Here is a 23407-nt window from a genome sequence, read left to right on the forward strand (position 1 = left end):
TGGTAATGCTATTGAATGCCAGGTGGCTAGTCTTTTCCTTTTAATAATAAAGACAAGAATATGGCAGAGTAACTAAATGATTATTTTGCATCAGTTTTCACTGTAAAAGACAGTGTATGCCGGATGCCAAAGGGTATCAGGGAAGGAAAGTGAGTGCAGTTACCATTTCAAGGGAGAAGGTGCTCAGAAAGCTGAATGGTAGATAGACTCCCAGAGCAGATGGATTGCACCCTCTGGTTCTGAAGGAAGTAGTGGGAGAGATTGTGGAGGCATTAGTAATGATCTTTCAAGAATCGGTAGATTCTGGAATGCTCCTGGAGGACTGGAAAATTGTAAATATCACCCCACTATACAAGAGGGAGGTAGGGAGGCAGCAGAAAGGAAACTATAGACAAATTAGACTGACGTCGATGGTTTGGAAGATGTTGTAGTCCATTGTCAAGGATGAGGTTATGGAGTCCTTGGAGCCACATGACGAGATAGGCCAAAGCCAGCATGGCTTCCTTAAGGGAAAATCTTGCATGACAAACCTATTGGACTTCTTTGAAGAAGTGACAAGCAGGTGAGATAGAGAAAAAAATATGCAGAACTTGGATTTTCAGAAGGCCTTTGACAAGAAACAGCACATGAGGCTACTTAACAAGATATGTGCCCATGATATAACAGGAAATCTACTGCAGCATTGGCTTATTGGCAGGAAGCAGAGAGTTGGAATTCAGGGGTCATATTCTGGTCAGCTACTTGTAGCTAGTGGTGTTCCACAGGGGCTGCTTCTTTTTATGTAGTTTTAAAGCTTTGGATTATGGAATGAATGGCTTTGTGGCCAAGTTTGCATGTAATACGAAGGTCGGTGGAGGAGCATGTAGTAGAGGAACCGTGGAGGCAGCAGAAGTAGGAAATTAAATACTGTACAATTTCAGAGAGTGTATTGTCGTACACTTCGGTAGAAAAAAAATAAGCATGCAGAGTATTTTTAAATGGGGAGAAAATTGAAAATACTTAGATTGCAAAGGAACTTGGGCGTCCTCGTGCAGGACAGCCTGAAGGTAAACTTGCAGGTTGAAGAAGAAGACCAGTGAAATGCTGGTGTTCATTTAAGGAGAAATAGAATAAACATGCAAGGATGTGATGTTGAGGCTTTAAAAGGGATTGGTGAGACCTTACTTGGAATAGGTTTGCGCTCCTCATTTAAGAAAAGATGTGCTGATGTTGGAGAGAGTTCTGAAGAAGTATGATTCTGGGAATGAAAGGATTATCAGATAAGGAGTGTATTTGTTGGAATTTAGGAGAATGACTGGGATCTCATTGAAACATTTCATATGTTGAAAGGCATGGACAGGTGAGATGCAGAAAGGTTGTTTCCCATGGTGGGAGAGTCTGGGGAAAAAAGGGCACAACTTCAGGATTGAAAGTTCACTTAGAACAGAGATGCGGAGGAATTTCTTCAAACAGAGGGTGGTAATCTTTTGAATTTGTTGCCACAGGCTGTTGTGGAGCCCAGGTTACTGTCAGAGATTGATTGGTTCTTGTTTAAGGCAGATATTGATTGGTTCTTGTTTAACCAGGGCATCAAAGGTGATTGGGAGAAGGCCAGGCAGTGGGGTTGATTGGGGACAATGGATCAACTTATGATTAAATGATGGAGCAGACTTGATGGGCTGAATAGTCTATTTATGCTGCTATGTATTAAGGTCTTGTCTTTACTGAAGTGCTCAATAAACAAGGGATTTGGATTGAAGTTGATGGGAAGGAGTTGAGGACACTTGTTTTCTCCCAAAAAGGTGAGGTCTGAACATCCTGATTTTAGCAATGCTTAAGGCATAAACTCGGAACATTTTCAGAAAACTGCCCTGTTTAAGGTTTTGTTGCTGAAATCTATAAGACATTGAATGGCGAGCTATGAAATGGGATTTTTGTCTTGCTTTTTTTTATTACCCTTAAGAAGGCAAGTTGTACTTTAGCCTTCAAGGCAAGAGAATTTTGGTGCAAGAGTAAATCTGCCTTGTTATAATTATGTAAGCAATTTGTTGAGGCTGAACCTGAAATATTGTGTACACTTTTTGTCTCTCGACTAAAGAAAGTATATACCTGCCAGAGAGGAAATGCAGCAAATATTTCTGAGATGGAAAGACTGATGTATGATGAGTTTATATTATCTACGTTAATATTTATTAGAACTTAGAAGAATAAGATTCAATTGAACCTTGCAAAATGTTTACAGGACTAGATAGATTTGATATGGGGGAAAAGCTGTTTCGCAGGCTGGGATGTCAAAGAATGAAGAGTCAATCTCATCTTAAAAGAGCAATGAAGTTAGGACTGAAGGGGAAAAATTCTTCCACACTGAGTAGTGAATTTGTTGTATTTGCTGTAGAGGCCAAGAGTTGAACATTAAGAAAATCGGAATTTATTGCCATGAATAAGTCATGAAATTCGGTGTTTTGCGACAACATCATAGAGCAAAAGTTCACATTATAACCATCTTACAACATTACTATAATATCAATAATAGAGCACGAAAAGTAAGGCAGTGTCTTTGGTTCATTGATTATTCAGGAATCTGATGGCAGTGGGGAAGAAGCTGTCCTTGTGCCATTGAGCGCTCGTCTTTGGGCAATGGCAGCAGAGTGAAGAGGGCTGGCCTGGTTGATGGGGGTCTTTGGGGATAGAGGCTGCATTTTTAAGACACCCCACCTCCTGTAGATGTCCTAGATGGAGTGAAGTCTGGTGTCTGTGATGTTGCAGGCTGAGTTAACAACACTCTGGAGTTTATTCTTATCCAGAGAGTTGGTGCCTCCAAGCCAGGAAACCAGCCACAATGCTCTCCATGGTACACCTGAAGAAGTTTACTAGAGTCTTTGGTGACATACCAAATCTCCTTAGACACTGAAAGTACAGCTGCTGGTGGGCCTTCTTTGTGATTGCATCAACATGGAGGCTTCAGGACAGATCCCTGGAGGTGTTGACACCCAGGAATTTGAAGTTCTTGACCCTCTCCACTACTGAGCCCTGTTCCTCTGACTTCCTCTTGAAGTCCACAATCATCTCCTTGGTTTTACTGATGTTGAGCGCAAGGTTGTTATTGTTACATCATTCAATGAGCTGATCTATCTCCCTCCTGTACACTTCCTCATTGCCATTTGTGATTCTGCCAACAACTGTGGTGTCATCATCAAACTTGTAGATAGCATTGGGATTGTGCCTGGCCATACAGTCATGGGTGCATAATGAATAAAGCATTGGGCAATGCACGCACCCTTGGTGTGCGCCTGAGTTGATAATCAGCGAGGAGAGGGACGTTGTTTCCACCTATACTGACTGTGGTCTTCCAGTAAGAAAGTTAAGGATCCAGTTGCAGAGTCGGTAACAGAGGCCTTGAGTTTGTAGCTTTTTAACCAGCACAAGGAATAATGATATTGAAGGCTGAGCTGTAGTTGATGAAGAGCAGCTCTATGTATGAATTGCTGTTTTCAAGGTGATCTCGAGCTGAGTGGAGAGCCAGCGATATTACATTTGCTGTGGAGCGATTGTGATGATAGACGAATTGCAGCAGGTCCAGATCTTTACTTACTTAGTATGTGTTAATTCTGGTTATGACTAGCCTCTCAAAGCATTTCATCTCAGTAGAAGTTAGTGTTACTGGGCGATGGTCATTGAGGCAGGCTCACTCTACTCTTCTTGGGCACTGGGATGATTGATGCCCTTTTGAAGCTGGTGGGAACCTCTGATTGCAGCAACGAGAGGTTGAAAATGTCTGTTGGTTGGCGCAGATTTTCAGTACCCTTGCAGGTACACTGTTAGGGCCTGATGCCTTGCAAATGTTCCTCCTCTTGTATGATGTTCTGATGTCGCCCTCAGAGACAGATATAACAGGGTCCTCAGCCTTTTCAGGGATTCTAGTCGGCACTGTTTGGTTCTTCTCAAAGTGGGCAGAGAAAGTATTCAGCTCATTGGATAATGAAGCATCACAGCCATCTATAGTGCTCACCCTTGCTTTGAAGGCTGTAATAGCCTGCATTCCCTGCCATAGCTGGCGTGTATCTGATCTGTCTCCAGCTTCCTCCTGAATTGCCACTTTGCTTCAGAGATGGCCTTCCGTAGGTCATAGATGATACATTTCTCGAAACAAAAAGGACCAGCATGAATAAATAGTATTGGGATAAATGATAAGCTATGATCTTCACACCATCATTTGATAAACAGGCTTTAAGTGCTGAATGGCCCATTGCTGCTCCTATTTTATTTTCCTTAGCTCTTGTAGAATCCGAGCAATAGGGATGTTGCATAGATTTACAACAGATGAAGGAAAGAATGTGTTCATCTGCAGTCTTTCACAGTTGACTCGCCCACCAACTATTAATGTCTAGAGAATTATGTGTCTTCACAAAGGTTTGGACTAATTATGCCTCATTTCAATTTTGGTTGGAAGAAATGAGATAAATGTAGAGAGTTGGAGAAAATCTGTGTTGATTGATTAAATGTTTCAGGCTGGGCGTAGTTAATCTTGCTTTTTTTTTGTTAATCCGTTTTTTGGGCCAACTCCAATATTAAGTCAGTCAAGCACAAGTTAAATTTACTAAATCTCTCAGTGAAATACTTAAGAATTGGATTCCTGTAAAATAGAACACTGAAATTTGACATTTTGGCCAAAATAAAATTACTGTGTAATCCTAAAAAAGTAGAAAAAAACCCCTGAAAACTAAGTAGCTGTAGCGACAGCTACGCTGCTACTGAAAGAACACACAACCAGATGGGTTGAGCTCAGTGAGCAGAAAAACTGGTTTATTGCTGGCTGTCGGGCTGGACATGTACTCCCAGCCCAGACTTGGCTGAGAACCGTGCTGGGGGGTGCCGATGTCACTCGGGCATCACATGGTCTCCCAGCGCGAGATTCTGAGACCAGTGCTGAGAAGAAGAGGAAACCCCCCTGATGGTGCCATGTTGGCCGACTGCCCCGCTGCGTGGGCTGGTTTGCCTCCTGAGTGGCGTGCCACCACACAGCCCCCCCCCAGAATCGGTGCCAATGTCCTTTTTAGCTGGGCAGCCTCGCCTCTTGGGCTGGGCCACAATCACTGGTTCATTGGGGTCGAGGTGAACTGGCTCCAGCCCGTACACAGTAAACCACTCCCGTCTGCTGCCGTTGTCCAGCATGAATTTAGATCCTGAACGCTGGACAACCCTGTATGGCCCCTTGTAAGGACTCTGCAGAGGTGCTGTGGGCGGGCCCCGCCAAATAAAAGCATACTCTGCGGTGTGCAGCTCACTGGGGATGTAATATTGCCGTGTCTGGGCGACGGTGGGGGTGCGAGGGAGTCCAAGTGGGCCCAGAGGTGGGGAAGTAGCTCATGCGGTGACCGCTGGGGGTTTTGAGGCGTGTTGATGAACTCCCTGGGCAGTGCTAGCAGTGCGCCATAGACCAGCTCAGCTGATGACGCCTACAGATCCTCATTGAGCGTGGAGCGGATGCCCAAGGCAGTTCGTCCACCCAGTTGTGACTGGTGAGTTGGACCATAAGTGGTGATTTAAGGTGGCGGTGCAGATGCTCGACCAGCCCATTGGTCTGTGGGTGATAGGCTGTGGTGCGGTGTAGCTCTATCCCCAACCTGTTGGTAAGCTGTGCCCAGAGCGCAGAGGTGAACTGGGAACCCCAATCGCTGGTGAGGTGATTCAGAACGCCGAACCGGACATCCCAACCATGCAACAGCGCTCTTGAGCAGGAGTCCGTGGAGGCGACCGGCATCGGGATCACCTCAGGCCAACAAGTGGTGCGGTCTACCACTGTGAACAGGTAATGGTTGCCCTGGGAAACTGATAAGGGCCCGATTATGTCCACGTGAATGTGGCTGAACCGTTCCCGGACGTGCTCGAACTCTTGCATGGGCTCCCTGGTGTGCCTGTGCACCTTGGACATCTGACAATGGGTGCATGTTCTGGCCCAGCCCGTGATCTGCTTCCGCAGCCCACGCCAGATGAACAGCTCTGCCACCATACAGCCCATAGACCTGATGGATGGTGCGAAAGTTTGTGGATATGATGGAAGACTTGCCTGTGCCACTGCTGGGGAACCACTGACCGCGGGGTGCCCAAGGAGAGATCACACAGGATGGTGCCTTTACCGCTAGGAGACGGGAGGTCTCGGAACTGCAGGCCCATGAAAGGTCCTGAAGGTGATCGTCTCCTCGTCAGACTTCTGGTTCCGGGCAAGCTGGTCGAAGTTGAGGCCGGGTGTCAGCATGCAGATGGCCGGTCATGAGAGTGCATCGGTGACCACGTTATCCATCCCCGCCTTGTGCCGAATGTTGGTGATAAACTCCGACACAAAGGAGAGTTGACACTGCTGGCTGGCCAACCAGGGATTCTTTGCCATCGCGAGTGCTTGAGTGAGGGGTTTATGGTCAGTGAAGATGGTAAAAGTCCTCCCCTCCAAGAAATAGTGGAAATACTGCACCGCCAGGTACATGCACAGTAACTCGCGGTCGAAGGTGCTATACTTTCGCTTTGGTGGGCGGAGAAGCCGGCTGAAGAATGCCAGCGGCTTCCATTGTCCATTCACCTGCTGCTCCAACATAGTGCTGACAGCTGTGGCAGAGGCATCGACTGAGAGCGCCATATGCAGGTCGGTGTGCAGGTGGGCGAGCATGGTAGCCTTCACAAGGGCATCCTTGGTGGCTTCTAATGCACTGCAGGCATCTGGGGTCCAGGTGAGCATTTTGTGCTTGGCTGTGATGAGGGCTAATAGCGGCTGCATGATGCACGCGGGTTCTGTGATGAATCGGTTATAGAAGTTGACCATACCCACGAACTCCTGCAACCCCTTGAGGTTGTCCGGGCATGGGAACTCCTTGATAGCGGCGACCTTCTTAGAGGCGGGCATGGCTCCTTCGGCCGTGATGGTATGGCCCAGGAACTGCATGGACTCTTTCCCGAACTGGCACTTGGCTGGGTTGATGGTGAGGTCGAAGTCGGCCAGCCGGGAGAAGAGGTTGCGCAAGTGGGCCTTGTGTTGCACCCAATCCCTGCTCACAACGTGGATGTCATCCAAGTAAATGAAGACAAAATCCAGGTCCCTGCCCACTGAGTCCATGAGGCGCTGGAAGGTCTGAGCAGCATTCTTTAGCCCGAACGGCATGAGAAAGAATTCGACCAAGCTGAAGGGGGGGTGATGATGGCCATCTTGGGTATATCCTCAGGGTGCACCAGGATTTGGTGATACCCATGCACCAGGTCAACCTTGGAGAAAACCCTCACACCATGAAGGTTGGCCATAAAGTCCTGGAAGTGAGAGATGGGGTAACAGACAGGAACTGTCGCCTCATTGAGCCGGCGATAGTCTCCACAGGGGTGCCAGCTGCCAGAGGCTTTTGGGACCAGGTGGAGTGGCGAGGCCCACGGGCTGTCGGAGCGCCAAATGATCCCTAGCTCCAGCAGATGCAAAAACTCTTCCTTCGCCACCTGGAGCTTGTCAGGCAGGAGCCGGCGTGCCTTGGCATGAACCGGTGGACCCTGGGTGGGAATGTGATGGAACACCCTGTTGTGCGGTGAGGCAACGGTGAACTGTGGCCTGAGGAGGGCCAGGAACACATCCAGGATTCGCTGGAACTCGTCTCTGGGCATGCTGATCGCGGCCATCTGCGGCTGCTCTGCGCAGGAGGCATTGAGGGAAATAGCCTGGAAAGTCTGGGCGTCTACCTGGTGCCTTCTTCGAATGTCCACCAGGAGGCCATGGGCGAGGAGGAAGTTGGCACCCAGGGTGGCGGTTGTAAGGGACGAGACAGTGAACTTCCACGAGAACTTTCATCGGCTGATCTGGAAGTGGACTGTCGTGTTCCCATACGTCCAGATCTCTGTTGCGTTGGCTGCACAGAGGGGAGGTCCTTTAGGTCGGTTCCTGGACTCAATGGCCATGGCCAGGATGATGCTGATCTGGGCCCCAGTGTCGACAAGGAAGCGCCGGCTGCTCACTGAGTCCCACGGGTAGAGGCGGCTGTATCCTTGGTCAGCCGCCGCAGCCATTAACAGCAGCCAGCCTGATCATTTCCCTGCAATGAGCAGGGTTGATGACACTTCTGAGCCTTGGCTCCCCAGCGCTGGTGGTAGAAGCAGAGGCCTGGAGCGGATGCCGTGCCCCTGGTTATGATCTTGGTGGCCCCTACAGGGGCTTGGTTTTCTACTGCAGCGCTAGGGTCAAACTTGGCGTGGTCATGCCCGTGCCTCGTGACCTGCTGAACTGCTGAGCCCTCTGGGAACCGCTCGAGCCATAGCACTTGGGCCTTCTGAGCAACCTTCCTCGGGTCGGTAAAGCTCTCTTGGACCAGTAACGGCTGGATGTCGTCGGACAGATAGTCGAGGAAAATTTGCTCAAAGAGTGGGCAGTTGGTGTGATCACCCATGAGTGCGAGCATCTCGTCCATCAGCTCCACTGGGGACCTATCCCCTAAGGTGTCGAGGTGCAGCATCCGAGCGGCACGCTGACACCTGGATAGTCTGAGGGATCCAGTGAGCACTCGCTTGATGATCCCATATTTGTCTTCGGCGGGCGGGTGCTGAACGAGGTGCAGCACACATTTGATGGTGGCCTGGTCCAGGGCGGTGACCACGTGGTAGAATTTGGTTGTGTCAGATGAAATCTGGCGGAGGTAAAACTGGGACTCCACGTGGTGGAACCAGGTCTCCAGCTCATGAACCCAGAAGTCAGGCAGCTTGACGGCTATAGCACTGATCCCAGGTTCGCTCCTGTTGGGTTCAAAGACGTTTGAACCAGTTGGGATCACCAATTGTAGCAGCAGCTACGCTGCTACTGAAAGAACACACAACCAGATGGGTTGAGTTCAGTGAGCAGAAAAATTGGTTTATTGGGGGCTGCCGGGCTGGACTTGTAGTCCCAGCCTGGAAGCGGCTGAGAACCATGCTGGGGGGTGCCGACATCACTCGTGCATCACGTGGTCCCCCAGCGCGGGCTTTCTGAGCCCAGTACTGAGAAGAAGGGGAAACCCCCCCCCCCCCAACGGCGCCATTTTGGCTGGTTTCCCCGCTGCGTGGATTACAAGCGGGGCCGGTTCACCTGCCTAGTGGCATGCCTCCACATTGCAATATTTTTGAGTGCAATTTTTAAAGAAAGCATCTAATTTATTGTTGATAATTAAGTTGCCTCATTTGGTCATATATCATAGTGCCCCAGCTCTTTATTCCAGAGCTGATCATGTGGATTTCTGAGCATTGCACTACAACATCTAGTGAAGTGAGGCAAGAACATTGCCTTGTGCCCTTGTTCTAAATGTGCTCAAGCCATGATTTACCATCAAGATTTATTTTAAAAATTATTCAGTAATCTGTGGTTTCTACGTGGATGACTAATAAATACAAAAATGGAGACTATCAAAGTAATTCCTGATAATTTGTGCATGAGATTAGAAGAACATGTAAAAGAAATTGCAGGTTTCAAAATTTAATCATGTTTAGAACTTCTGTATCAAAGTAATGTGTGCATGATCTCATTATCCATGGACTGAAATAGTAGTTATGATATGCTCCATGAAAATATATTTTTGTGAGTCTGTTTGGAGAAATTGAGCCAATGCCTGTGCCCTGTCTTTGTTATAAAACAATTCACTTTTGGCCTGGAATCACAAACACAAATAAAATAGACACTAGCTGCTATTATAATGCTCTCTGTCATTTCTAAAGCACAGAGGTCAATAATTCATATTTCTCCATCTCAACTGCAGTCACAGTTTACATAATTTATTTGAATATGCTAGAATATTAAATACATGAAAGAAATCAAATTTTGACCAATACAAAAAGTGAAAACATTTTTATATTGGGTGCATATTTCACTTTGAAAAGATAAAGTTAACTAGCTTTGAAATGAAGGGCTGTACATATTGTCTATGCATTCTATATGGATTTATTTTACTAGGGTGAATGGATATGGCATTTAAAATTTAATTGACTATCAGAAAGATGTCTGTTTTATTGTGTTTGAACTTCATTTATAAAACACTTGAACTATTTGGAACCAAAGAAAATCTTTTATGTTTTCTCAATTTGAACCACAGGCATTGAATAGATGGATTCAGTTCTACAGGTTAACTAGCGAACAAACCAAGGAACTGCAATGGAAAATTCAAAATGATAGTTTTTATTGAGCTATTAATAACATTTCTGACTATATGCAAATACTGTCTTGGTATGATTAAATTCAAACCATTACAGTTTAAGCTTGATTTTAAAGTCCGGTTTCAAACATCTTGTTGAACTTGTGGATCTTTTAAAATTGCAGTTCGAAAGTGATTATGAAGCACTTTAAACCATTGTGTCTTCAGATGTCTTTAAACTCACAAGCCTCTTGATGAGTTGTCTTTCAGAGATATTCTTCACATGAGTGTTCTCCTCTCTTGCTTGGAGATTTTGATTTTGGAACCTGTGTTCCAAACAATGAATCTGCCCTCTTTAAAGAGATGGCCAGAGGTGGTCTTAATTATTTTAAAGCCATGTAGTTTGCATTCCCATTTTCCAGGAGTAACACACAACAGTACCTTTTCTGGTTACTGTATCTTCAATCCTAAAACTGTCCTTATTCAAAGAGACAGTGAAGTGACTCATCTTTATGGCCACTGATTTTGTGCATCTTCTATGATAAGGATAATACAATACAGAACAGCATCTCCTGTCTCTGTCTCTCCCTCTCCATCTCTCTTTTTTTCAGAGACTACTGTTTTACCCCGGTGTCTTTCACATGAGGGTCAATTCCTCCTTCTGGTTTCAAAATGTCTCTGCCTTCTTCATTTATATTTCTCTGAAATCATGTGGCACACATACCATTACTGTTTCAGTTTCATTTCTATCCAAAACACACTTGTCTCTTCACATCCATAAACTCATCTCTGTTTAAGAGGTTAATGTCTCCCGAAAGTCTGATGATCACAAGCAAAAACCTGTTTTTGTTTAAATGGATGGCCTCCCTCAGCAGTTCTTCTTGAGTACTTGAGGTTTTAATGAAGAAAATATTCCATTGTTTTTTATTCAATTAAAACCTACTTCAGTTCCATTAGCTCTGCCTTTCCAAGACACGTCAACTCTGCAAATTACCTCACTTCTGAGTGTATTGTAAATGTGATATGACCTGTGTGTGACCCTGTATCCAGCTCACAAACTAACTTAGTAAGAAATATATATTTTATAACTAAAGATTTGAACTTTAAAGATTAACACCTATCTATTGCACAATATATGACAAATAAAACAGAAAATGCAGGATATCTTTAGCACATCAGACACCATCAATGGAGAGAAAAATACATGATGTTTTGGGTCTCTAATCTTTATTAGGACTAGAAAATAAGTGTACTTTATGTTACATATGAGAGAGGCAGAAAGAATAAGATGAATGCCTTTGAAATGATGGAGTCCAAGAGAAGGCAAATTATGCTAATATTGTTGGTGTCTTCTAAAAGCATGGTGAAGGCTTGCTAATTATAGGTGATGTGACTGGAGAAATTGTACATAGTGAGAGGTGAATTAGCACAGAAGAGAGTAAGCAAGCAAATGAACAATGTCAGAACTCTGAGCAGCAGAATACAGCTGCCACTGGAAATCTGAAATAAGAGGGAATGCTGGTATAAGGTGGCATCTGTGGTGAGAGGAAAAATGTCAATAAGTTGATGGGCTTTCATCAGAATTGGCAGTCTCCATTCGTAGAATTCAACATGGATTATTGAGGGCTGTAGAATATCCAGATTGAAGATCAGTTATTGTTCCTTGAGGTACACTGTACAATGTTTTTGCATTGGCTATTTTGGAACAAGATAAGAGCTCAAAGATGAAGATGTTAGAGTGGGATATGTGACCAGCAACTGGATATCAGAATCATTTTATGTACTAAACCACTGGCGTCACTCGAGGGGTGCGGGGGGCGGAGGGGGGGGGTGGGCTTTGATCTACATCAGTTGACACCATCAGAGGGGGTGACATCAAAATGACTGTCTATAAAACATTTTTGTGTGTTTCAGCAGAAATTTATTATTTTTTATAAAAATATCCCTGGAGTTAGTTATAACAACAAAAACATTTTTTTGTAAGCCCATCTTACATGTATCAATATTCCTACAAGGCTAAAACGCTATGCCAATTACAATAACGCTTCAAATCAGTTTCATATGCGACAAGCATGCTCTGTTGTTTTTTTTGCTGCTGGTGTTGTTATAGACACTACTTTTGTCAAATTTTCTGATGTTTTAGCTACCATATTGTGGTAATTAGTATTTATGAACTTATAGCAATAACCTTTATGAGAATGAAATAGTAATTCAAGGAAAGGAAGGATCTCGTGTAACAATAAAGTTTAACATTAAAATCAACATAATTTTGATGTAGTGCTTAAATGTTTTTTTGAATTCTGTTGTTTTCTTACCAAATTCTCAATTTAACCACAAGAAACTATGTAAATACATTTAGGCTGTGCATATAATGTAATTTAAAGGCATAATTTTAATTTTGCTAGTTGTTTATCTCACTACTTTTGCCATTACATTCAGTGATAGATTGGAATTACGATTTACAAGTAACATTGGTACAAAAAACTCTCTAAAGATTCTGTGTGGTCTGGTATGAGAGGAGGTGGTGACACCAACCCTAGCGACACCACTGCACTGTAGAAGGTGTTCATTAAAGTGGTCATTTAACCTACATTCGTTTCTCCATTGTTGCAGAGACTGTCAGTCACTTGCATTGAATACTGCTTACTCTATTGGGAGAAGTTCAAATGAATTACTGCTTCATCGGAAAAGAAGATTGATTCATGATATGTTGGGAAGAATTGTTGTAAAGGGGGAAAATATTGCATGGCTTGCATTTGCATGGGAAGATGTCATGAAAAGGGGAGTAGTAGGTTGCAAAATGGAAGAGAGAATTAGGAAGTAATGGATGGAAAAGTCCCATCAGAATGCTGAAACGGGCGGGAAGGGGAAGTTGTCTTGTGGAATCTTGTTGAAAGTGATGGAAATGGTGGTCCATTGCTTGTGAATTTTAGTAAAACAAGATCCCAATCCTCCTCCTTAGTGGAAGGAAAAGGGGGTTGGAGGACAAATGTGGGAAATGGAAGAGATGTGGTGAGAGACCTTTCAAAATTGTCCTCTTGAAAGTGGATCGAAAAGCAAAACATCTTTGATTCTTGAGGAAAATAGGGTTTGTTTAATCCATAAACAGGAGCTGTGATGTTTGGATATTTCTCATTGAGCAATAATAAAACTTGAAAAACTGTACATATCTAGATAATGATTTTTTTTGAAATAATAAAGAATTATAAAGTCACCTATGATCACACTCATCAATGATGTTTGTCACTTATTTATTGTTATGGGGTGAACAGCAAGTGGTCCTGTTAATGAGGTGATAGGTTTAGCTGCTCTCTTCATCCATAGATGAAACTGCAGCCTTTTCCAACATATCTAACTTTTTAAATGACATTTTAAACTAAAATTAACCAAAGATGAATGGACGATTATCTTTCCTTTTGGTGGTAAAGTCCCAGTAACAGTAATGCCATAAATGATTACATTGGACAATATTTTTTTTTTTTAAAAAAGGTTTGCCTCCTGGAAAAAAAGACAGACAAGCTCAAGCTGAACACAAAGATAATTTTGGATTTGTTGTTTCACGTAGGAAGTTGGAGAAACATTAAATCAACCTTTATTGAATTTGGCATATTTAATCACATAATGATGAACTCCGGTTGACTGCACATGTTACCCAACAAATGTGAGGAACCCAGGGTTTGACTTGGTTACCAATTTTACAATGGAAATAGAGGTCATAGGCTTTCTTAATAAGTGCAGTCATGCTGCATCTTTGAGCCTTAAGCATATATTTGCCATTAATGTAACAGAATGTATCACAGCTGTTGAGACGTTGATGAGACATTTCTCCTGTATTGAATCTTCGTGAAAACAATAAATGCTGTTGTTAAGTATGCTCACTGTGCTATATTGCCTTAACGTGTGCATCAACATGCATTCAATCTATATCAGTGTAATGCACAGTATCTGAATAATGTGAACTGATATTGTAGCCTGTCTTCATCTCTCCTGACTAAGCATGCCAAGGCTTAAGACAGCATTTGCAAACCACCAGCACTGAGTGCATGCCTAGGTATGCTTGGACAGAGCAAAACAGCTTGCCTTGTAGATTTAAAATATGGCAGGAAATCACAAAAAAATGTTTTTAAAAAGGAATATGATAGGAAACTTTTGAGGTGATTTTTGTGATCAGCAGCTCAAAATCCATAAAATAACCTAAAAGTGTTCAGGAAGCAAAATCTTTGTTGTCCAGTGTTAATTGAATTGTTTATTATTGCAATTTGCACCAAGATACAGTGAAAACCTTTGCTTTCCAGGCACGTCCACCCCATGTTTAAAAACAACAATGCAAATATAAAACAAAAGTGCCAAATATAATGTTATAGAGAAAAAAGTAGTTAAAACAGTGCAAGGGTTTCAATGAAGCAGGTTTGAGAGATCGAGGCAGGTTTGTGTTTTGTGTATGAGAGGTCCATTGAATAGTCTGATAACAGTGAGAAAGATGTTATTCTTGTATTTTCTGACCGTTGGGAGAGTATGACTGGAGAGTGATGGCCCCTTTATAATGTTTGCTGCTTTTCTGAGGCAGTGGGAAGTATCGATTTAGTCAGTGGAAGGGAGGCTGGTTTGTGTGATGGCCAGAGCAGCATATACCACTTGGCAATTTCTTGTAGTCTGGGACAGAGCAGTTCTCATACTGAGTTGTGATGCATCTGGACAGGATACTTTCCATGGTGCATTTACAAAACTTGGTAAGAGACATTGGGGATGTGCTAAAATTCCTTGGGCTTCTGAGGAATTAGAAGTGCTGGTTCACTTTCAGAACTGTGGGGTCAATGTGGTTGGACTAAGACAAATTGTTGGTATTATATACACCAAGAAACTTAAAGCTTTTGATCACCTCCACCTCAGCAATGTTGATACAGACAGTGATGTGTATCGTGATGTTGATGACTAGCTCGTTCATTTTGCTGATATGTGAGGGAGAGCTGGTTGTCTTGATTCCATACCACTAAGCTCTCTATGTCCTTCCAGAACTCCATTTTTGTCACTGTTTAAGATCTGGTCTACTATAGTGGTGTCATTTGTAAATTGTCAGAGTAGAATTTCCCCACAAAGTCCTGATCGTCCAATTCACTTTGGAACTGCACTCTTTGTTCACTGGCAAAGATTTCCATTGCTCTTTTAGTAAGTTGAAAATGTTCGACAGTTAGTTTGTTGTTCATATATGAGCGGGGTGTTTTAAGTGTATTTTTTTCTAGTTGCATTAAATCCTTGTGAAACTTTTGCAGAGGAACCGAGCAATTCCATCATATCCATCTCCTCCACCTCTTTAAAGCCAATCTTTTGAGTGAGTTATACATTATGCTCAGAATCTTTGAAGACATCAGCAAATCTTTTGAAAGTTATTGACACATTCAGACATTTTGCCTTGAATCTTTCTTGCATGGCAATGCATCCTCATCCCATAAATCAGCAATATTTTTGGAATTGTAGACTGCAGTCATGCTAACATTTCTTGCTTATTGGGCTATCTTCATCATGAGCTGCAAATTACAAGATTTAAATTATGGCAGAGGACTCATTCACGTGGGCTTACTATCATATAGGTTAGAGTAGAATTGGTCCACAAGCCTGCTTTTATATTCATGATTAGTTTACAATCAGAAAAAGGATTTGAGATTATAATGGACTGCATCCAGCAAGCTATCGAGATGTCAATTTGATATCTGCTGAAACGGAGAGAATTTGAATTTCTGTTGTATAGTAGCTTGTGTATAGTGGAAAATAACTAATGAGGTATCAGATTGACCTCTTTAATGAACAAATAATAGATTAGTGCACATAAAATGGATAGGCTCAATAAAGTACATATGAAACAGAAATCAAGGTCATCCAAAACTGTTGCCGTGACCTTAATTGTTCTGTCCTTATTCAGCAAACTACTGCCAGCTGACTAGTTTTCTATCTACCTTGTTTTCAAATCCCTGCTATCTTTATAACAACATCCAGAATGTTTGCCCTTCACTAATTCTGCCAAGATTCACACCAGGTTTAATTGCCTCACCGCTGTCAACTGTGCTTTCACTTTCAGCAATTAAGGGCCAACTCTGGAATTCCCATCTATACCTCTCCTCCTTTCTTTTCTTTTTAAAATATACTTAATATATAGACAATCGAATGATACAATTATACATTGTGCAATACATTAAAGAATATAGGAATACATTTCAAATATGAACATAATTCAAAGGACCAATGCACATTGGGAATAATGTAGTAAAATATACATCAAACAACAAGGAAATAAACACTCAAAAGAAAGGAAAAATAAAGTTAAAAGTCCTTTTCAAATGAATTATAATTTTCTTTTTTTAAAATAAAAGGTATACCATTGTCTTTCCTTCCCTTCTCTTTCTGCCATTGAATAAGATCACAGCTGATCTGATGATCGGTTCATCTCCACCAACATGCCTTCCCCCCCCCCCCCACCCCCATATCCCTTAATTCACTTACGATGCAAAAATATTATCCAATCTTGCCTTAAATATATTTATTGAGGTAGCCTCCACTGCTTCCATGGGCAGAGAATTACCACTCTCTGGGAAAAGTAGTTCCTCCTCATCTCTGTCCCAAATCTACTATCTTGAATCTTAAGGTTATGCTCCCTAGTTCTCATCTCACCCACCAGGGGGGAAACACTTGTCTACCTTTATCTTCTCTATCCCTTTCATAATTTTATACATTGCCATAAGATTCCCTCTCATTCTTCTGAATTCCAGTGAGTACAGTCCCAGTCGATAAGCAGTGATTTATGGGATGAAGAAGAATTTTGCAACGTTTGTCTCTGTATCCCCATATTAGACAGTGTGCATTCGTGTGCTGTTGTTCATCATTACCTAGCAACCCCTGCTGTAAGCCAATCTGCTTGCTTCTCTGACTTGGAACCAATGTCCGACTGTGCTTCTCAAGATTACTTTTTCCACTATCTTCTTTCCATGCTAAAGAGCCCAAAGTTTCTCCAGTTACATGGATCCTGGTGTCTGGTGATCAATGGGAAAACCTCAATTTTATTTTAATTTTTACAGTCAGTGATCAGACTGATTATTATCAGAAAACATTTAGTGGAATAACTATAGAAATAACATTGTTATTAACTGAATGCATATTTGTTGATAATATATAATGCTTAAAAATATTGAACTAATTCATTAGCTGGACTGTTTCCTCTTTGTGGAAACTTTGCTCAGTTGCATCTGCGATTTAGCCACATTCTGTCCATCATTATAGAGAGATGAAGCAATGCCTGCTGACTTTAATTCTTTATTGCCCCACTTTGTATCTAGATAAAACAGGATTGCTTGACTGCAGTCCAGAAAAGAAATCTGTGATAACTTTCTTTTCTGTATCTCGGTGGTGGAAAGGAGAGTTGGGATGATGTTTTCATAGCTATAGCTTAGATGGACCAGCAGAGCAATGATCAGATTCAGGGATTTCCTCACCAAAATATTGCAGCTGTTAAATAAATGAACTCTTTTAGCAATTGAGAGTGCAACAATATTTTCTGTTGCCTTGGCAACTAACAATATGCTCTAACAGGCTCTACTGCAGGATTATTCCTATCTTTAAGCAGCTAAAATCTTAAAGTTCATTTTCTTTTGACGCTCATGGTGCATTTGGATAGCAAATATTGCATTGGAAATGGGGAAGCAGTGAAAGGGTAGATGTGTAGCTGTCTCTTGCATCAGTATATTTTCAGTTCTCTGCATTTCCCTAGGAAATTCGGTGGTGCAGCCTGTGCATGTGGCAAATCAATGTCCTCCCCTGAAGACCATTAGTAGTTTTCAAAATACACTGCTCTCTGAGGAACGTTTAAATATTTAAAATTAGATACTGTATATGATTGCAGGGTGAGACTTGGATTGCAAACCAATTTGAATCAATGGAGTGTGACAAGCATGTAAATAGGTTATTTTTAAACTGAACGATATGAATTTCTAATATACGTGTTTAATGTGCAGAGGTTGGTGCTAGCCGAAAGTAATAACAGCATCAAGTGGCCCTTGAGATATAGGGCAAGTTCTTCTACAAATGTTCTGAACCCAACAAAAAACTGTGGTGATTATTGGCTGTTGGAAAGGTGGAATGTGTAAACCTTGTGACGAATTGTCTCTGGCACTCTCAGTTCTCTAAAACATGGCAAAATTCCGTTGCAGAGGCTAGATCTTCCTGGTCTACAGTGAATGTACACTGACATTGCAAATGACTGATTATTGGTATTTCTAGCACAGTTTAAACATGTTTAAGAACACCAAACACTTAGAGGTGAATTTTCAGTTTCTGCAGTTTATCGTCTTTGAGGTTGTGAATTTATTTGATGAACAGCAGTGTAACGTGATGCAGAAATTAAGTTATAGGTTTAGCCATTCTAAAATCTTATCAAGCTTAAATTTAAAACTCAGCCTAACAGTGTGAATCATTGAATACAGTTTTTTTAAAATGTATGGAGATACAGTATGTGACCACTACCTATATAAGTAAGTGCACTATTAATGTTTTAAAAGCTGATATCAATTGAAATAACATGTGAGCTACTTAATTGTATATTACTGGGAAATTTTACAGGTTGAAAATAATGTGAATAGTGAACTGAATGTAATCTATATTTGCATGATAATTGGTTGAATTTCTTATGTTTTGTATTCTGTTTCAGGGAATTGATGTCTGTTTGAATTAAACATGCCTCTCATTAAGAGGATAATTGAACCTCGGCATCTGTGTCATGGAGCCTTACCAGAAGGTGTCACCAGTGAGCTGGAATGTGTGACAAATAGCACATTAGCTGCCATTATAAAGCAGCTTGGCAGTCTCAGTGAGTAATCATTGCTCTATCTATTTTCTGTTATAAACATGGATTGCCTCTTCTTTCAGGAGTGCTTTCATATTCACAAGCATTCCAGGAGATTTGCGTTTGCACCCTTTGAGGGAAACCACCCATTTTCTTCTTAACCCATCTCCTAGTTGACTTTGGTTGATAGCAATGGCTGCCCATCATCTGACATTGCCTTCACTTGAAGGTCAGGACAATGATGGAGATTTTAACCAGAGATATAACACTCACTAATATGGACTTTTCTGAGGCAGATCTTTGGAAGATGAAAATGTCACCCTGCATGGGATGTGCTTAGCCATTGAGTATTTTCTTGCTGATGTTTAAATGATAATAAGTTTTCATTCTTAAAATAGATATTTTTCACTCTATTATCTGTCCACAATAAATGTAGCAGAGCTGCTCTCCATTTTTACTGTAGTTTGATAGTGAACTTGCAAAACTAACAATTTCATATTTTAAAACAATTGAATAATACAATTGTTTGCAATAAAGTTTAAAGTATTACTTCTAACACAAGGCAAAGAAGTGTGATTATGCTCATTACATGGAAAAACAAATGCTGGAGATGTTGGAAATCCGGGGGAAAAAATAATAACAGTTCATCAATCTGAGAACAGCCTGACCTGCTGATTATCTGCTTTTATTTCTGTTTATTCAGAAAATGAGTTTTAAAAATTTAAATTTTAAAATATAATAATAAATCCTACTTAATGGTTTGATACATCAGCAAGAAGAATCCAGTTTTGATTCCTGATCTGTGCTTAATTTTCAGTGGGGGATCATTAGTTCTCAGGTGTAATGAAAGATGGTGTCTCAGCGATGGATGGTATGGTCAAAAGAGCACACTAAAGACTCTACTTAGGAGACTGAGGAAGTTCAGCATGTCTCCCTGTCCCCTAACAATTTCTGCGGGTGTTAGTTTGGAAGCATACTTGCTGGGTGCATCACTGCGTAGCATGGGTGCTGCTCTGCACAAGAAGGTAGCTAATAGCAGCTCAGAACAGTCCTTCCCTTCTATGGAGTTCATCTACACCTCCCACTTCCAACATATAGAAAGACAAATCACACCCTGGACACATTCTGTTCTCCCACCTCCCAATGGGGCAAGGGTGCAGGAGTGTGAAAGCTTGCACCAACAGACTTAGTGTTTTTTTTTCCTTGCACTATTCAGGTTCCTGAATAAACCCCATCACATTGATATCATGTTGCCCCTGTTTGGTGCTAGGGTTAGCATTAAGTCTTTCATGTGAATATGATATGCCTGTAAAACTTCTTTTAAGAGGAGTGTATGTGCTTTGTTCAAGATGACGTTAATTAACAGCTGAATTGCCATGGTTACTAAGGTTCGAACTGTTAAGGTGTTTGCCTTTCTCATTGCTGTTCCTCTATGACACCAGTTGATGGCATTGGCAGGCTCTGTAGACCTGGAGGTAACCATCCTTTAGTTGTGAGTCTGAATCGTATCGACTGGCACCTTTTTCCATGCCCAAACCAGATATTATCTTATATTTTCTAGTAGGGTTGGAATAATCAACATTTGACTTTCTGTCAAACCCAAAGGCACTTTGACCGCTACTCTAGATGAGATTTGCTGTGTCAGCAAAGAATTGGGAACACTGCTTTTCATTGAGAGTCCATGGAATGTTGCCAGTTTGGTTGAATGAGCATCCCAGGAGAAAAATAAATAAACCCACCCTGTTTTCCTATGAAGAAACCTTTAATTTCAACATTTTCTCCACTTACGATGCCGTGCCTATGACTGTGTGGTTGAGTATGACAACAACACCATTTACAAATTTGTTGACAATACCATAGTAGTGGGTTATAGAAAAAGAGGTGATGAGTCAGGATGGAGATTGAAAACGTGACTGAATGGTGCACTAACAACAACCTCACACTCAATGTCACCGAAACCAAGAAGCTGCTTGTTCACTTCAGGAAGGGAAAATCAGATGTGTATGATCCAGTGATCATGGGGTGGGGCGGGGGTGGGGGGTGGTGGTGTGAGCAAATTTTATTTCTTGGGAGTCACTATGTGGGAAGATCTTTCCTGGAGACAGCACATTAATGGTATCCTGAAGAAAGCATGTCAGCACCACTACTTCCTCAGGAGTTTGCGGAGGTTTGGTGTGTCATTGGAAACCATGAGAAATTTCTACAGATGTGTGGTGGAAAGTGTGCATACCGGCTGCATTACGGTCTGCATCACCCCGAGAATAAAACTTTACAGGAGGTAGTGGATACAGCCCAGGATATCACAGACAAACCCCTTCCTATCATTGAGAACACTTATGGGGAACATTGCTGTTGGAAAGCAGTAGCAATGATCAAGCATCCACACCACCCAGTCTAAGCTGGGTTCTCACAGCTACCATCAGGAAAAAGGTATAGGTGCCACACCAACGTGTTCAGGAACAGCAGATACCCCTTCACTATCAGATCTCAACAACAAACTCCATCAGGGACCCATTTTGCACTTTGTTTTCTTTTCTCCTCTCTGTATTGCACTCAGTTGTTTACATTTATATATGTATTGATATGTACCCAGACAGCAATAGAAATTAATCCAGATATTTAAAATAATATTTTTAAATTATTAATTAACAATAATCTAACACCTTGTCTAATTTATCTAACCTATCTAATTAATTCCCAAGTGTGAGTGTGTGTGTGTGTGTGTGTGTGAAATATCCCAAGCCAATAGGGTTCAGTCTCAAAAAATCCAATGTTGACGCGCAGGCTTTAAGTTGATGAACATGAGAAGTCACAAAGTAGGTCGAAGAGACTGGGGTGACACACTGTATATAAACTCACAAAGTGCTTGTTGAGATGCTTCCAGACCAATATCCCTTCAGATGAGTGACAATCAAACCCCCTATTCTTTCCCCCCTCCCCCACCTTTGCATTGGAGACACAAAGCAAATGATTCTCACAAAGCTTCCAGGCTCCTATTCCTGGGTCAGCCGAAATTGCAGTATTTCTTCTGCTTCCTAAACCCTTTCATGGATCAGCCATTCCAAGTGACCTTCACAATGGTCACAATCCAACTTCAGATTTCCTCTGCTTCCAGAACCCTTTTGTGGGTCAGCCATTCCAAGTGACCTTCACAATGGTCACAATCCAACTTCAGAATTCCTCTGCTTCCAGAACCCTTTTGTGGGTCAGCCATTCCAAGTGACCTTCACAATGGTCACAATCCAACTTCAGAATTCCTCTGCTTCCAGAACCCTTTTGTGGGTCAGCCATTCCAAGTGACCTTCACAATGGTCACAATCCAACTTCAGAATTCCTCTGCTTCCAGAACCCTTTTGTGGGTCAGCCATTCCAAGTGACCTTCACAATGGTCACAATCCAACTCAGAATTTCTCTGCTTCCAGAACCCTTTTGTGGGTCAGCTGTTCAAAGTGACCTTCTCTTTTTGGTCATGGAGTGGTATACTCATTCCCGTATAAGATGGAGAAATCAGACAAATTGCCTATTATCACACGAGGCCACTTCAGCACTGTATTACTTCTAAGAGCTCTGCTCCAAAGTGCTGTCTCTTTAAAATGGCCCTACTCACTCCCCTATAACACAGAGAAATCAAATTGTCTATCACCACATGTGGCCACTTCAGCACAGTGTCCCTTCAAATGATGTTTCTTCAAGTGCTGTCTTCTTAAAATGGCCCCTGAGCAAACAGTGTACTGTTGGTTTAACATGTTGGTCACATGGTTGCCACACCTGTACCTCCAGACACTTCCTCTCACCTCAGAAGAATCAAATTTGGGTACACCCTGTCCTCAGCCTGTCACCTCACAGTCCATCTCCAACCTGCAGGGCTTGCAGCTTGATTTATTCTCTTAAAGTGACAGTCGCATTTAAATGAAAATGAACTGAAAATGGGAGCACGTAATAGTACATTGTGTGTGTGTTTTTTTTTACATTACCAATAAGTGGTAATTCTGCCTGGCCCGCAGAAAAACAAATCTCAGGGTTTATGTGATGTCATGTATGTACACTAACAATAAATCAAAAATCTGAATTTTCAAAATTCATTGAGGTGGATTGGAAGCTCCTTTCTGTTCTTTGATTTCATTTACTCACCTTAAGATGCTGGCAGTCTTTGAACCCACTCTGCCTCACTATTGAACCAAGAAGACTTTGTTGTACTGAAGGAACAAACTGTATTGTCACATTTCTAATTATAAAAGTAAAATTCAACATTATTCAATAAAATTCAAATTCAACATGGGGCGGCATGCTTAGTGTAGTGGTTAGCACAGCGCCTTTACAGTGCCAATCATTGGCACTGGGCCTGGGTTCAAATCCCACGCTGTCTATAAGGAGTATGTACATTCTCCCTGTTTTCCCTGGGGGCTGTAGTTTCCATTCAAGAACGAACTGGGGTGTAGGTTAATGGGGTGTAATTTGGGCGGCATGGACTTGTAAGGCTGAA

The 23407-nt window shown here is 42.1% G+C and overlaps 1 protein-coding gene across 2 annotated transcripts in view; it reads left to right on the forward strand.

Moving 5' to 3' along the window:
- LOC138741660 (actin-binding protein WASF3-like) overlaps positions 1 to 23407 on the forward strand; it is a 69833-nt gene that overhangs the window by 8775 nt on the left and 37651 nt on the right. For both annotated transcript variants that reach the window (XM_069896002.1, XM_069896001.1), the window contains exon 2: positions 18790 to 18948. In XM_069896002.1, the coding sequence (XP_069752103.1) occupies positions 18816 to 18948 (133 nt within the window). In that variant the 5' untranslated portion in view covers positions 18790 to 18815. The remainder of the gene's footprint in view (positions 1 to 18789; positions 18949 to 23407) is intronic.

Source organism: Narcine bancroftii, chromosome 8, assembly GCF_036971445.1.
Source record: "Narcine bancroftii isolate sNarBan1 chromosome 8, sNarBan1.hap1, whole genome shotgun sequence".
Lineage (NCBI taxonomy): Eukaryota > Metazoa > Chordata > Chondrichthyes > Torpediniformes > Narcinidae > Narcine > Narcine bancroftii.